Source organism: Hylobates moloch, unplaced genomic scaffold (assembly GCF_009828535.3).
Source record: "Hylobates moloch isolate HMO894 unplaced genomic scaffold, HMol_V3 SCAFFOLD_19, whole genome shotgun sequence".
Taxonomy (NCBI): domain Eukaryota; kingdom Metazoa; phylum Chordata; class Mammalia; order Primates; family Hylobatidae; genus Hylobates; species Hylobates moloch.
Window position 1 is genome coordinate 75,401,828 of NW_026652294.1, and position 14,420 is coordinate 75,416,247.

The 14,420-nt window shown below is 37.4% G+C and overlaps 1 protein-coding gene across 18 annotated transcripts in view; it reads left to right on the forward strand.

Moving 5' to 3' along the window:
* Window positions 1-14,420, forward strand: part of RFX3 (regulatory factor X3) — a 315,107-nt gene that overhangs the window by 221,257 nt on the left and 79,430 nt on the right. For 17 of the 18 annotated variants that reach the window (XR_009211123.1, XM_058431608.1, XM_058431617.1 and 14 more), the window contains one exon: window positions 13,264-13,338. The exons of the other annotated variant lie outside the window; for it this stretch is intronic. Coding sequence is in view for 16 of the 17 variants with exons in the window: in XM_058431608.1 (XP_058287591.1) it covers window positions 13,264-13,338 (75 nt within the window). In the remaining variant the exon portion in view is untranslated. The remainder of the gene's footprint in view (window positions 1-13,263; window positions 13,339-14,420) is intronic. 18 annotated transcript variants of the gene reach the window in all.

Below are 14,420 nucleotides of genomic sequence, written 5' to 3' on the forward strand. Positions count from 1 at the left end.
GTAATGGCCTTCTTTGTCTCTTTTGGTCTTTGTTGGTGTAAAGTCTGTTTTATCAGAGACTAGAATTGCAACTCCTGCTTTTTTTTGTTTTCCATTTGCTTGATAGATCTTCCTCCATCCCTTTATTTTGAGCCTATGTGTGTCTCTGCACATGAGATGGGTCTCCTGAATACAGCACACTGATGGGTCTTGACTCTTTATCCAATTTGCCAGTCTGTGTCTTTTAACTGGGGCATTTAGCCCATTTACATTTGAGGTTAATATTTTTGTGTGTGAATTCGGCCCTTTCATTATGATGTTAGCTGGTTATTTTGCTCATTAGTTGATGCAGTTTCTTCCTAGCATCAATGGTCTTTACAGTCTGGCATGTTTTTGCAGTGACTGGTACCGGTTGTTCCTTTCCATGTTTAGTGCTTCCTTCAGGAGCTCTTGTAAGGCAGGCCTGGTGGTGACAAAGTCTCTCAGCATTTGCTTGTCTGTAATGGATTTTTTTCTCCTTCCCTTATGAAGCTTAGTTTGGCTGGATATGAAATTCTGGGTTGAAAATTGTTTTCTTTAAAAATGTTGAATATTGGCCCCCACTGTCTTCTGGCTTGTAGAGTTTCTGCCAAGAGATCCACTGTTAGTCTGATGGGTTTCCCTTTGTGGGTAACCCGACCTTTCCCTCTGGCTGCCCTTAACATTTTTTCCTTCATTTCAACTTTGGTGAATCTGACAATTATGTGTCTTGGAGTTGCACTTCTCGTGGAGTATCTTTGTGGCATTCCCTGTATTTCCTGAATGTGAATGTTGGTCTGCCTTGCTAGGTTGGGGAAGTTTTCCTGGATAATATCCTGCAGAATGTTTTCCAACTTGGTTCCATTCTCCCTGTCACTTTCAGGTACACCAATCAGATGTAGATTTGGTCTTTTCACATAGTCCCATATTTCTTGGAGGCTTTGTTCATTTCTTTTTGTTCTTTTTTCTCTAAACTTCTCTTCTCGCTTCACTTCATTCATTTGATCTTCAGTCACTGATACCCTTTCTTCCACTTGATCAAATCGTCTACTGAAGCTTGTGCACGCTTCACGTAGTTGTCATGCCATGGTTTTCAGCTCCATTAGGTCATTTAAGGATTTCTCTAGACTGTTTATTCTAGTTAGCCATTCATCTAATCTTTTTTCAAGGTTTTTAGCTTCTTTGCGGTGGGTTCGAACATCCTCCTTTAGCTCAGAGAAGCTTGTTATTGCCGATTGTCTGAAGCCTTCTTCTCTCAACTCGTCAGAGTTTTTCTCCATCCAGCTTTCTTCCGTTGCTGGCGAGAATCTGCGTTTCTTTGGAGGAGAAGAGGCCCTCTGATTTTTAGAATTTTCGGCTTTTCTTCTCTGGTTTCTCCCCATCTTTGTGGTTTTATCTACCTTTGGTCTTTGATTATGGTGACGTACAGATGGGGTTTTGGTGTGCATGTCCTTTCTGTTTGTTAGTTTTCCTTCTAGCAGTCAGAACCCTCAGCTGCAGGTCTGTTGGAGGTTGCTGGAGGTCCACTCCAGAAGCTGTTTGTTTGGGTATCACCAGTGGAGGCTGCAGAACAGCAAATACTGCAGAACAGCAGATGTTGCTGCCTGATTGTTCCTCTGGAAGCTTTGTCTCAGAGGGGCACCTGGCTGTATGAGGTGTCAGTCGGCCCCTACTGGGAGGTGTCTCTCAGGCTACTTGGGGGTCAGGGACCCACTTGAGGAGGCAATCTGTGTGTTCTTAGATCTTAAATTCCATGCTGGGAGAACCACTACTCTCTTCAAAGCCGTCAGAGAGGGACGTTTAAGTCTGTAGAAGTTTCTGCTGCCTTTTGTTCAGCTATGCCCTGCCCCCAGAGGTGGAGTCTACAGAGGCAGGCAGGCCTCCTTGAGCTGTGGTGGGCTCCACCCAGTTGGAGCTTCCAGGCTGCTTTGTTTACCTACTCAAGCCTCAGCAATGGCAGACGCCCCTCCCCTAGCCTCGCTGCCACATTGCAGTTCAATCTCAGACTGCTGTGCTAGCAGTGAGTGAGGCTCCGTGGGCATGGGACCCTCCAAGCTAGGCGCGAGATATAATCTCCTGGTGTGCCATTTGCTCAGTTGGAAATGCAGAAATCACCTGTCTTCTGCGTTGCTCATACTGGGAGCTGCAGACTGGAGCTGTTCCTATTCGGCCATCTTTGAACCTCAATCACTCCGCTTTTTTTTTTTTTTTAATTGAGTGTTGAAAGAACAGCTTTTCCTGAATCTCTCAGTTAAGCTACTTATTGACATTGCTGTGGAAGTAATGTATTTGCATATTGTTTGAATATACAACTTTTAACAGTATCATAGCTAGAACCTTAGCTTGATTCATGGTGTTTCTGTATATATCTGCCAGGTCTGCCGAACTTAAGGAACACTCTGGAAATCCTTAGAAGAAGGTATCCATTGACTAGATGGGAACTGATACTATTTCAACTGCTTATTACAGAGTATTTGAAGTTTTAAAGCCACAAACTACAATGAGAAATACCTTTGCATTGTGGCCCAATACTCACTCATATGCACATACATATATTCATGAGTGCACATCTACATACAAACATATGACTATGTATATACATGTACATGTATACATATGACTGAATCTAAAGTTTCATGAAGCAATGCTTATCCATACTGTGTCCAATTAACTCTGATTATTTTCTACTCTATTCAGTTAGGTTTTTAGAAATGCTGGTCAGTACCTACATTATTGATTCTGTAACCCATTAATTAATTGCACCTTACATTCTGAAAAACACTGCTTTGGGCAAATCAAAGAGGAGGTTAGAGCATTTACAATACATGTGTGAAAGGTCTGGGCACAGAGTCTCCATTGTAGGGGTTTGTTTTGTTTGGCATTTCTTTTTGGGGGGAGTGGGGGAGGTGGGGGCGGAGTCTCGCTCTGTTGCCCAAGCTGGCTTGCAGTGGTGCAATCTTGGCTCACTGGAACCTCTGCCTCCCAGATTTAAGCGATTGTCCTGCCTCAGCCTCCCAAGTAGGTGGGATAACAGGCGCCCACCACCATACTCAGCTGATTTTTTGTATTTTTAGTAGAGATGAGGTTTTGCCATGTTGGCCAGGCTGGTCTTGAACTCCTAACCTCAGATGATCCACCTGCCTTGGCCTCCCAAAGTGCTGGGATTACAGGTGAGAGCCACCGCACCCGGTCTTTTTGACATTTCTAACAGGTACCCAAATTATTTTGATACTGCTGGTTCAGGACCACATTTTGAACAACGGCAATTTTAGTGATTATGGAGACTAAATGCAAAAGCAAAGTGTTCTTTCTTTTGTTGTTCCTGGTTGAATGGCTTCCTATAGGATGTACCCTCCTCTTCACACACACCAGGAGGCTGTCATTTCACACAGGTGTGAGTGGTGGCTACATGCTGATGCCAGCCATCACAATTCCCTTTTCTAAACATAAGTCTCCAAGTAGAAATGTTCTGTCTTACCTGATCTCAAGACGCAAACCAGGTAGAAATGTTTTTGTCTTACCTGATTTCAGATACAAACAAACAAAATTTAAAGTCCTAAAGGTCAGAAGAGAAATTACCCAGAAGAAAATTCCTGGTTTTAAGTGTATCCTCTTCATTAAGTTTCTCTAAATAATTTACAGTTTTCACAAGAAAACAGACATGCTGTGTCTCTGAGAAAGCACTCAGTGATGATGTTAACAGAGTAACCTGTATTAACAAGAAAATGCAATTGTTATACATTAGGTAACTGCTTTCATGATTAAAATTTAACTATCTAGTTAAAACTTTTTGTTGCCTAGGAACTTCATCATTTTACATCATTTTTGAGTAATGCTTATCGATCTTTAAATTTTTCCAGTTAGAAAGTAAATTATTTGTTAACAGTAAATCATTTAGCAAATTTTTATTTTATAAGCCACTCACTCCTCAGAAGATAGCTTCATTACAACAATTTGAAATATTTTCACTTTTTTTATATTCATTATATATTTGTATATGATGGCAATGATGTTGAATTTAAGCATGATAAATCTTGGATTTCAATTTCATAGTTAGTACCTAAGAAAGTTCTACATATCTCAAGAAAATCCATCAATCCCACACAGTCTCAGGTTTCTAATCTGTTAAAAAGAGGTAATATTCCTTACCTTTACTATTTTACAAAGTTGTTTTGAAGATAAAATGAAAATTAATGTAGAAAGCCTTTATAATTCATAAAGCATTGTACTATTCCATTTTCAAATCACTTTAACAGTTCTAGAAAAGGAAGTTTCTACCATGAAACCAATTTTAATTATAGTGATAGTTGAATATATCAATCTTGACCTTTACTCTTTTAACAAAAGATTAAAAAGCCATTTCAGAGTCCAGAGAACATGCCTTGACCTATAAAGACAATAAATAAGATGATATAATTGTTCTTTTTCTTCCTGCCTTATTAGCATATAATGGAATGACAGGTTAATATTTACATTAAGAGAGAGTTCTAATTGTTCGTATATATGATATTCTGTTTGGGACATTGCATAGATGCGTATGTAAGCAACATGTCCAGGGGAGCCTCTTTTGGTTCCATGTAAATCATACAAAAGACTCAACTCTTCCCATTTTGCTGCGTTTCAAGCTGAGGTTTACCTTCTTGGCATTACCAACTGCCCCTAAATGATTGCTGGGCTCCAGCCAGTCTTGATGACTTGTACTAAAGTATCTGCAAGTGGCATAGGTTTCACTGAAGATTTTCTAGGGGAAAGCACTGTTTAGCATCACACCCTCTAAAAGACAGTCACACAAAGCCTGTTTGTACCACCTTGTTCTCCCCACTCTGTCCTTTTATTCTGCCAGTGATCCTCCACCTTCAGTCTTTCCAGGTCTGGGATCGTTCTGTCTCCTCTAAATGTCTCAAAATCTCTCAATGCTTCAGTGAACACTTAAACCTGAGAGCAACTCTGCAAAACAAAGGGCCATCCTATGAGAAGGATTCTACTTCTTTAGAAGGCAATGGGGACTTATAATAGGGACAATGAGTTCCCTTATAAAAGGAAAAATGCATTCCCTTATAATAGGGAAAATGTGTTTTTTCTTTTCTATTACATTTTTCTTTTTCACAATATGTATTGCCTTTGAAAAAATATAATGTTGATCCCTTCTTTGAACATGGGAAGAGTACACAAGCACAACGTTTACTGGGTGTCATTTGACTCTCTCCTCCCCACCCCCATCCTCTTTTCCCCCTGGCTTAGGTTAAGACTTTTCTCCAAAATCTTTTTTGATGCTGATTTTTGGACAGATGTGGCACAAGCCTCAGGATGGCTCTTGAATGCCTGGAGACTGTCTGCCTGTCCTTCATTCCAACAAGGCAGCATTAGCATCTTGGTGATTGGGGAAGTTTTCAGCCTGACTTTTAGGCCACGGATTTATTGCACTGTCTCTGTCTCCCAGGAGATAATGGGTGCCCCCTACCCTACAGGTTCTTCCTAGAAGGGTTTCTGTATCTTTGTTGGAGCTCCACTAAACTTTGTATTTTTTCTCCCTGGGTGTGAAATACGACATCTCCCTTGCCCTTTCTGAATTCCTAATCCTAATTCCTGAGAAATCATGGAAGTTCCCTTCACTACTGTAGTCTGTCACAAAATACGCATGATTGGCATACTCAAAAGAAATCACATTCTCTGTCTTACAGAATCTATGCATTTTTTTTTTTTCTTGAATCTACCTAACAAGAACAAAGGCCAGGTGATTGTGTGGTCATATTTGTATCACATTTGTGACCATACTACCACTTTCTACACTGGAAGCAAATTAATTGTTATAGTCTCTAGCTCTCCAGGCTTAGTGTGGAGATCATCCTGCCCAAATGAAGGCAACTCCTGGGATTGTGTCTTTCAATGATTCAAAGTTTGGTTAGCGGAGCTGACTCACATATCTATTTACTGTAATTCTCCAATTTCTCTCTGGTGCTCCAAATATTTTCTCATAGCAACCCATACACCTTCCCCTCTTTCTTCACTCAATTGAACTCACTCACAGCAAAAGTCATGGCATGGGGGTGGGTCATCTCTGTACTCTCTGATGAAATCTAATTTACTCTGAATAGGCTTCATTGTAAACCACTCTCTCAGCAAGTTGCTCCAACCAGGTTTGATTTTTCTATTTATGTTCCATAACACTTTGTCGTATGACAGCTTGCAAAGAGATCTTTTCATCTTCCTGCTAATATGTGGTCAGAAATCTGCCACGTAAATTGGCATGTAATGTGGAAGTTCTTCACATTACATGAACTTTGACTCTTCAACCTTTGCCAGGCTTTGAGACCACATATAATTCCTAAGGCTGGGAAACTTTTCATCATCCTTTATCACTTTTCTGCCCCAGAGACCAGCCACTCTGACATTTCAGCAGTCTGTCTAAAGGCAGTGCCGAATCCCCTTCTTCATCTTCTGAAAATATTTCTGGCTTTCAGTAGCACCGAATGGAGGGTTCCCATCTTTGACTGAGAACCAACAATGGCTCACCCCACCATTTGATCTTACAGGAGTTGCCATTGATTCTTATCTTATTGTGAGACAATAGTCCAGGACCCTCATGAACCAGGCTTAATTCCCAAGCACTATGTATCCTAACTTTAGATAATCATAGGGAGGTGGTGTACACTATTAGTGACTCAGTCCCAGGGTGATCATTTAATATATTACATTTAGGCAGTGTATCTTAGTTCGGAGAATTGATTTTTTAAATAATAAACAAGGATATTTTCATAGCCTAAAGCTTTATAAGTTTAAAGAAAAAAATGGAGAATGTTTACCATCCCCATTTTTAATGGAAAAAGTGAACTTTTTAATCTTGAAATAATTGGTTCTGTACCATTAAGTAAAAAAAGGCAGAAGAAGATTTTAAAAAATTGAAAGAATCTAAGAGAAAGGAAAAAAAGAGGAAGGAGCAATGCTCAAGAACAGAGATATCACTGAGGCTTTGCATTAGTCTAACTTAGGTTGTCACAAGGCCTCTTGTTAATGTGATTACAGTACTTTGCACTACAGTTGAAATTTCAATAACAAAATGATCCGTATTCTTAGAATAAAGACTATGCGGCAGAGAAATGAGCGGGAAAAACATTTTAGAATCTATTCATGTCAATGTGTTTGATATGTGTATTTGAAATGTTCTAATCACATAGTGAGGAAATAAAGGCCATTGTGTTCATTTCAAGTAAAAATACGGCACTACCAAGGCTTCTCCCTTAGACTCCCACCTTTAGAGCTGTGATTTGAAAATATGTTTGTATTCATCCCTTTCATTCTCACTACAGTGTTATCGCCAGTTTCTCACCTCAATCCTGGACTATTATCATAGCTTCAAAGTTGGTTTTCCTGTCTAGATTCTGTCCTATCCTACATTATATCCCAAATTATTAATAATATATGAAGTGATGTCAGATTAATTCCCTTTCTCAAGACTTTTTAACAATGGCCCACATCCTATATAATTGAACACTCATAGCCATGAAATTGCACTCTGTATATATTTACCTATTCCTAAAGGAACCTTATCATTCAGCCAATTGTATCGGTTCATTTTCACGCTGCTGAAAACGACATACATGAGACTGGGCAATTTACAAAGGAAAGAGGTTTAATGTATAACTCACAGTTCAACGTGGCTGGGGAAGCCTCACAATCATGACAGAAGGCAAGGAGGAGCAAGTCACATCTTATGTGGATGGTGGCAGACAAAAAGAGAGCTTGTGCAGAGAAACTCCCGTTTTTAAAACCGTGAGATCTCGTGAGATCCATTCATTATCAGGAGAACAGCACAGGAAAGACCCGCCCCCATGATGCAATCATCCCCCACTGGGTCCCTCCCACAACACATGGGAATTATGGGAACTACAAGATTAGATTTGTGTGGGGACACAGAGCCAAACCATATTACCAATCTTACCCTTCCTTGAACCTACGTTATGCAATCTTAGCTTGTTTGCTTTGCCTAAAATGTTCACTAACCTGCCCTTATCAGAATGCCAGGTATTATTTGTCAATTTTCTACTAAAGAACCGCCTTACCCATGCTCTGTCAAACTGTAACAGCAAGAAGTAATTTCCCTTCCTTCCAGTAATATTCAATTATTTAATTCATTCAGTTTGCCTTTAATCACTTACATATTTATGAAACTCTGCTAGTTTAATGAATTTCCCACTATCAGCAGCACACACCATAGTTGTACTGGGAGAGGAATCGTGTTGATTTTATTTTTATACTTAAAAAAAAAAAAGCTTGAATTTGAATCACTTTTAAATTCTGGCTAACTTGTAACCTAATCATTTTCGTTGCATGAAGCTATGGGGATATAATATCTTTGTTGAGGTTAGGAGCATTTCTTCAGATGATATATGAGAATTTCATATTGAACATTTGGGCCAGTAATCTTCTGGATCATTGAGCCTACTTTTAAGCAAATTTTCCATTGGTGTTAACTGATCATCATTTCCTACCTTAAATATGACAGTCATGAGTTTTATGGTAAAACATCATTTAGTGTTATGTATATTTCTACTTAGCAGAATTTATAAACTTTTCCTAAGGAAAGAACTTAACATTTGAAGTGATCCACAAGAAACTGGAAGCATTTGATCTCACCAGTTCACTTTGGGATTAGTATTTTAGGTGTCAAGTGCTGATGTGTGCCATCTTTTTCTTGAGACTGGTAAACTCTCAGAAGGTTGAACAAATATTTACTTAAATATCTAATCTACAATAATGGAAAATTTAACAAATAAATTTAATCTTTGATGAGACTGGTAGAAACTTATCCTAATTCACTAACTTTTTTTTTTTTTTTTTTTTTGGAGACGGAGTCTTGCTCTGTCCCCCAGGCTGGAGTGCAGTGGCGCGATTTCGGCTCACTGCAAGCTCCGCTTCCGGGTTCACGCCATTCTCCTGCCTCAGCCTGCCAAGTAGCTGAGACTACAGGCGCCCGCCAACACGTCCGGCTAATTTTTTGTATTTTTAGTAGAGACGGGGTTTCACCATGGTCTCGATCTCCTGACCTCGTGATCTACCCGCCTCGGCCTCCCAAAGTGCTGGGGCTACAGGCTTGAGCCACCGCGCCCGGCCCACTAACATTTTATCTAGCTAATTTGCACACTATCCCTCTGTCCCTCTACCCAACCCCTCCCCATATGCATAAAACTACCCCCTTGAAACTATGATAAACCCAAATCGTGGGCTAATTCATAGGAGTGACATTAGTAATCCATTTGGAATCATGCAACTAGTTAATCCGTCATATCTTTGTAATTTCAAAGACTCATTGTTACTCTTCTTCCCCATTTCTGCATTATTCCTCTTGCGTCTTCCTCACCCTCACTTTCCCACTGTTGTCATAATATATTCCTATGAGTGATAGTCTCTTCCCTTAGTGTTATCCCAGAGCTTCTATTCAATCCACAAGCATTTATTGGGCACACTTTGCTCTTACCTGTTTTAACCTTACTACTAGCATGGCCCATTATACCTAGCAAAACCCATCTCCTGGCTTTATCTGAAAATTAGCATTTTTCATACATCGCTACACTTTCCTCAAAACCTTAATGACATCGCTTTTTCCCTGATTCCCGCATACATTATCTACTTCCAACATATTTTTTTCAGCCTCACTCATACCACTCCCATATATATATGAAATGTATATTTATAGCTCATGCCCTACAAGCTAGGTTTCTTGCCATTTCCCTAATATGGACATACCCCGTGCTTTCTTGCCTCCTGGCTCTATTAAGTCGATTCTTCCTAGATTTCCCTTTTACCCCCTGAACACTTCCATCTTTTAATACATGGGTTTTGAATTCAGGGAGTCTGTAAACTGAGAAAATTAATGTGAATTTTGTAGGTGTTCTTATATACATTTTTTCCAAGTAGAGAGTTCACAGTTTTCATCACATCCTCAAAAGAGTTAACGACTCCTCAAAAGTTAAAGACTGCTACTCTTATTTTCTTCCACCTTTCCGAACTATGCTTATATTTTTTTTACAAATAGTCTTGTTTGGCGTATTAGTCCGTTCTCATGCTGCTGATAAAGACATATCTGAGACTGGGTAATTTATAAAGAAAAAGAGGTTTAATGGACTCACAGTCCCACGTGTCTGGGGAGACCTCACAATCATGGCAGAAGAAAAGACACATCTTACATGGCAGCAGGAAGAGAGAATGAGAGCCAAGCAAAAGGGGAAACCCTTTATAAAGCCATCAGATCTCGTGAGACTTACTCACTACCACAAGAACAGTATTGGGGAAACCACCCCCATGATTCAGTTACCTCCCACTGGCTCCCTCCCACAACGTGTTAGAATTATGGGAGCTACAATTCAAGATGAGATTTGGGTGGGAACACAGACAAACCATATAATTTGGGTAATTATGCATTTATTCATATATATGACCATATACCTTATCTCTCTTACTGGATTGCAATGTCTATTGGATTATGAAAAATTTTTGTAATCATGATCTTTTGCACACAACCTCATATATGACAGTCACACAGTTACTACATACCTAAAAAAGAAAAAAAAAACTGTTCTTTAAAAAATGTAATCATGGCTGTGATCCTTTCATGAGATTGGAATTCCCTTCAATAAATTTTTAAAATGAATATAATAAATACATGTTAATTTTTTGTATGCTTCTTAGAAGTTGTTATCAGTGAGGTGTTAACTAAATGGCCTGGTTATCCCATTGGACTAATTAATAAGCCTTAAAGAATTCATGAGTATTTGGAAGCCCGTGGGTTTCCAAGTAGGCTACAACATGCGTGCTGAGGCTGCTGTCTTCCTTGTGGAAGAACTCAGTCTTTATTTCTTGGTTGTCCTATCATTCCATATTTCTTCCCTTCCATTCCCTGGGCTCCACAAATTCGGCACAGGCCTAAGTCAGTTAGGCAGAAGATTCCTAAAGCCAAAAGAAATACCCCTTTTGTTATCTATATTACAAAGTGACACAGAGAAGAACCAAAATTCTGAAGGTCCAAGGCATTATAGAATGTCGGTGTATCTATTCCTGGGGAATCCAGTTTCACCCACATATTTCCTTTCTCCTTTCCAAAGCTCTTAAAAAACTGGCCAGAAATGAGAAGGCCGTTTCCTAAAAGCCTGGTCTTCTAGGGTCACCATAAAATAACAGCTTCGATAACAGAAGCAGATCTCTGATTTTTTTTTTTTTCCCCAGAAAAAGAAGTGCTGGTTTATCCAACTGAAAAGTGCTTATTAGCAAACTGACAGCATGGACTTCTTCTTTAGTGTTGCTCAGCAATTATATATCTGGTAATTTACCTTTCATTAAAAATTATATTATCAAAAGTTACAGAGCATTTTATTTTTATTTACTAGACTGAAATCTTACCTCAAATTCTCCACACTCAAACTTTAAAGAAAATATAGATATAATGGCGAATTAGGGTTTTGAGCAAATTCTTCCTATAAGTGAATTATAGTCACATGAATCCTTTGACTTGTTTTCTGCTCTTTGTTTTCTCTTGTTTTCTGCTCTTTGACTTTGTTTTCTTTGACAACAAAGCACTTATTGATCATGTTTTAAGAGATGTTATGCCAAAGTCCTTTATAGTTTCACAGTTTAACGTTTTGATATAATGTTTGTTTATTCATTACATTTACATTACTCTTTCTGTAATATATCTCTTTTCATTTGTGCAATATCACTATTTTCAAGTATAGTGATAAACTGCATTAACATCCATTCTGGCAGAGGGAATGTTTTGGAAGCCTTTGTTTCTAGAAGCCTATGTTTCTTAGAAGAGAATTATTAAGAAGTTTACTTAATTTTGTTGTCTAAAAAAAGTTAACAGTAGGATAAATTGTATTACATCTTCCTATGAATTAATTTAATATCTATTTTAAGAATTTTTTTATGATTTCTTAACCTAACATAACTCTTTTCAGTATTATGTTTTATTAACTCCAGGGAAGAATTAGCAATGTGGGAAAATAATGTAAAATAAAATTAAAGCTATTAACTCCTAAGTTGTTTAGAAGAAAATTAGATTTAATGTTGATATAATTGTTACTGAATATTCTGTGTATAAAGTGTTTTACCATAAAGAAATTGGAAACTTGGTAGAAAATTAAGACTTTGCTATAGATATTACTGCATTATTTTTCTTTGGGAGGGGGCAGTATGTTAAAATTTCAAGGCATTATCAATTTCCATAGCCAAAGTATAAGAAAGTTAAATATGTTTTAAAGCTCTAAATATTTTTATAACTGCTTATACTGAATTGTTGATAAATCAGACTGTTAAAAATAATGAAATCAGTTTTCTCTCTTAAATTGCATGGTGTGATTTTTTTCTTTTGAATTTAGCTAATATTGTTAATATAGCTTAGTATCCAAATACGTGGTGTTCAGTACCTATTTTTAATGGAACATGCAATACTACCAGGAGTTGAAAGATAGATAACTTTAAATATGAGGTTATTAAGAGTGTATCACATTTATCAGTAACACCTGGTACTTAATAATTGCACATGGTATGCTGAGATTTCACGGAATAAAGCTGTTTCTGTGATTGTCCTTTCTCTTTGTTGGCTCTGAATTATTTTCTCTTCTACATTCCATTTCTGCTGTCATTTCTAATATTTCTGCCTTAACACCACATTCTAAAATATAATGTAGGTACCATCATTACCTCTTCATATTTGTTCATACTAATGACTCCCTACTTCCATATTTTAATACAGGATTAATGGAGGGATGTATAGATTTAGTAACTTTTGGACATTAATGAAAGAATCTTTGTTCATTTGCATTAAAATATTACTGCATATTAAACTCAAAATCTGCAGTATGATTTTCCTTTCATGAGAGAATAGCACTAATATTAAATACTCTTTAGGTGGGAGACTATTTAGAAAGAGAATGGTTACTATCCCACATCCTGAACTATGAAAGTCAAGAATGTTTATTCATAAGAAGAAAAATCCACCGGGGTTCCTGCTCCTCAGGTCTCCATTCTGATTATAATTATGGGATGTTCAAAAAAGGTTTACTTTGTGAATGGGCTTATTATTAGTGTGCATATTTTTATTTTATTCTCTGGAGGGTGGGGAAGAAGGGGAGAAAACACATTAAGTGACAGCTGTTCATTAACGACCATTGAGGAAGAAGTTGAACTTTAAAGAATCTATCAGAAATTCTCTGGTCAGCCTTTTATTACTATCTTGTCTTGAGCCCTTTTTTTAATGACATCTATTATCAGATTGAAATGGCGATTGAGACGCTGCAAAAGTCTGACGGTCTGTCCACTCACAGAAGCTCTCTTCTCAACAGCCATGTAAGTTGCCTCTTCTTCATGTACACTAATCTCTTGCTTGTTCTGCATGTGTTGCTTGCCTCTAAATGCTTGTTTTATTTATTTACTTACTTATTTTGCTTCTTAACCTTCCTTTCTCAGCCCCTTATGATCTCTGTGTCATTTAATGGCTATTTTGTACAGTGAAATATCCAAAAAATAGAGTCTCCAGTATTATTTATTAGGTTTCTGTACTCTTTGGGTACAGATATAATATTTTCAAGTTAGTAACAAGTTGCCATGTATTTGTAAAAAGTAATGATAGTGATTTTCAATATTTAAAATGTTCTAGTTTGATATTTATTTACTGTGAAGCAAATACTTGTAATCTGCATCTCTGTCAAACAGCCATGTCTACTTGCGTGACCAGTAATATTCTTTAAGTAGAAAAAAGATTATTAATGTCAAATCCAATGATAAACTGTTTGAAAATGATTTGTTTTCCAGTAAGACTATGTAAGGTGGGCAGTAAACAACCCTATAGTTGAATTCAGGTCCTAAGACCTAAAGAGAAGTGAAAGTGAACCAAAAGAAAAAGTGATACTGTGTACAAGCCATAAATTGCTAATAATTGAGATAAAACAATTACCATTACTATGTCCTAAAGCTGTTTCCTGTTATCAGATGCAGATATCACTATGACACTGGTAAGTGTAAGAAGGGTGATGATAGTTTTGTGAAATTATAAACATTTTTATCAACTGTTCACATTTGGGAAACCAGTGAAAATGCTGAATAAAAATTTGTTTTGTTAAGATGATTTCTGAATATATGGAAAAAAGTAAATAGACCCATGGTTTAAATTCGTTTTAGGTAGATCTTCTGCTAACTTAACATTAGTGACATTTTAGTGTAGAATTTTCTCCCACAGCTGACAACTTGTTCTTAAATTTAAGGATAAAGTATTATGACTTCTTATTTCTTTTTCTTATTTTATAACTGAAAAGCACAAAATTAGATCACCCAAATGAAACCATTTTTTTCAATAAACCTAAAACTTTTACTCATAGAAAATGTTTTAACTGTGTTTTTTTGAATATTTGATTTTTGAAACATTTTAATTT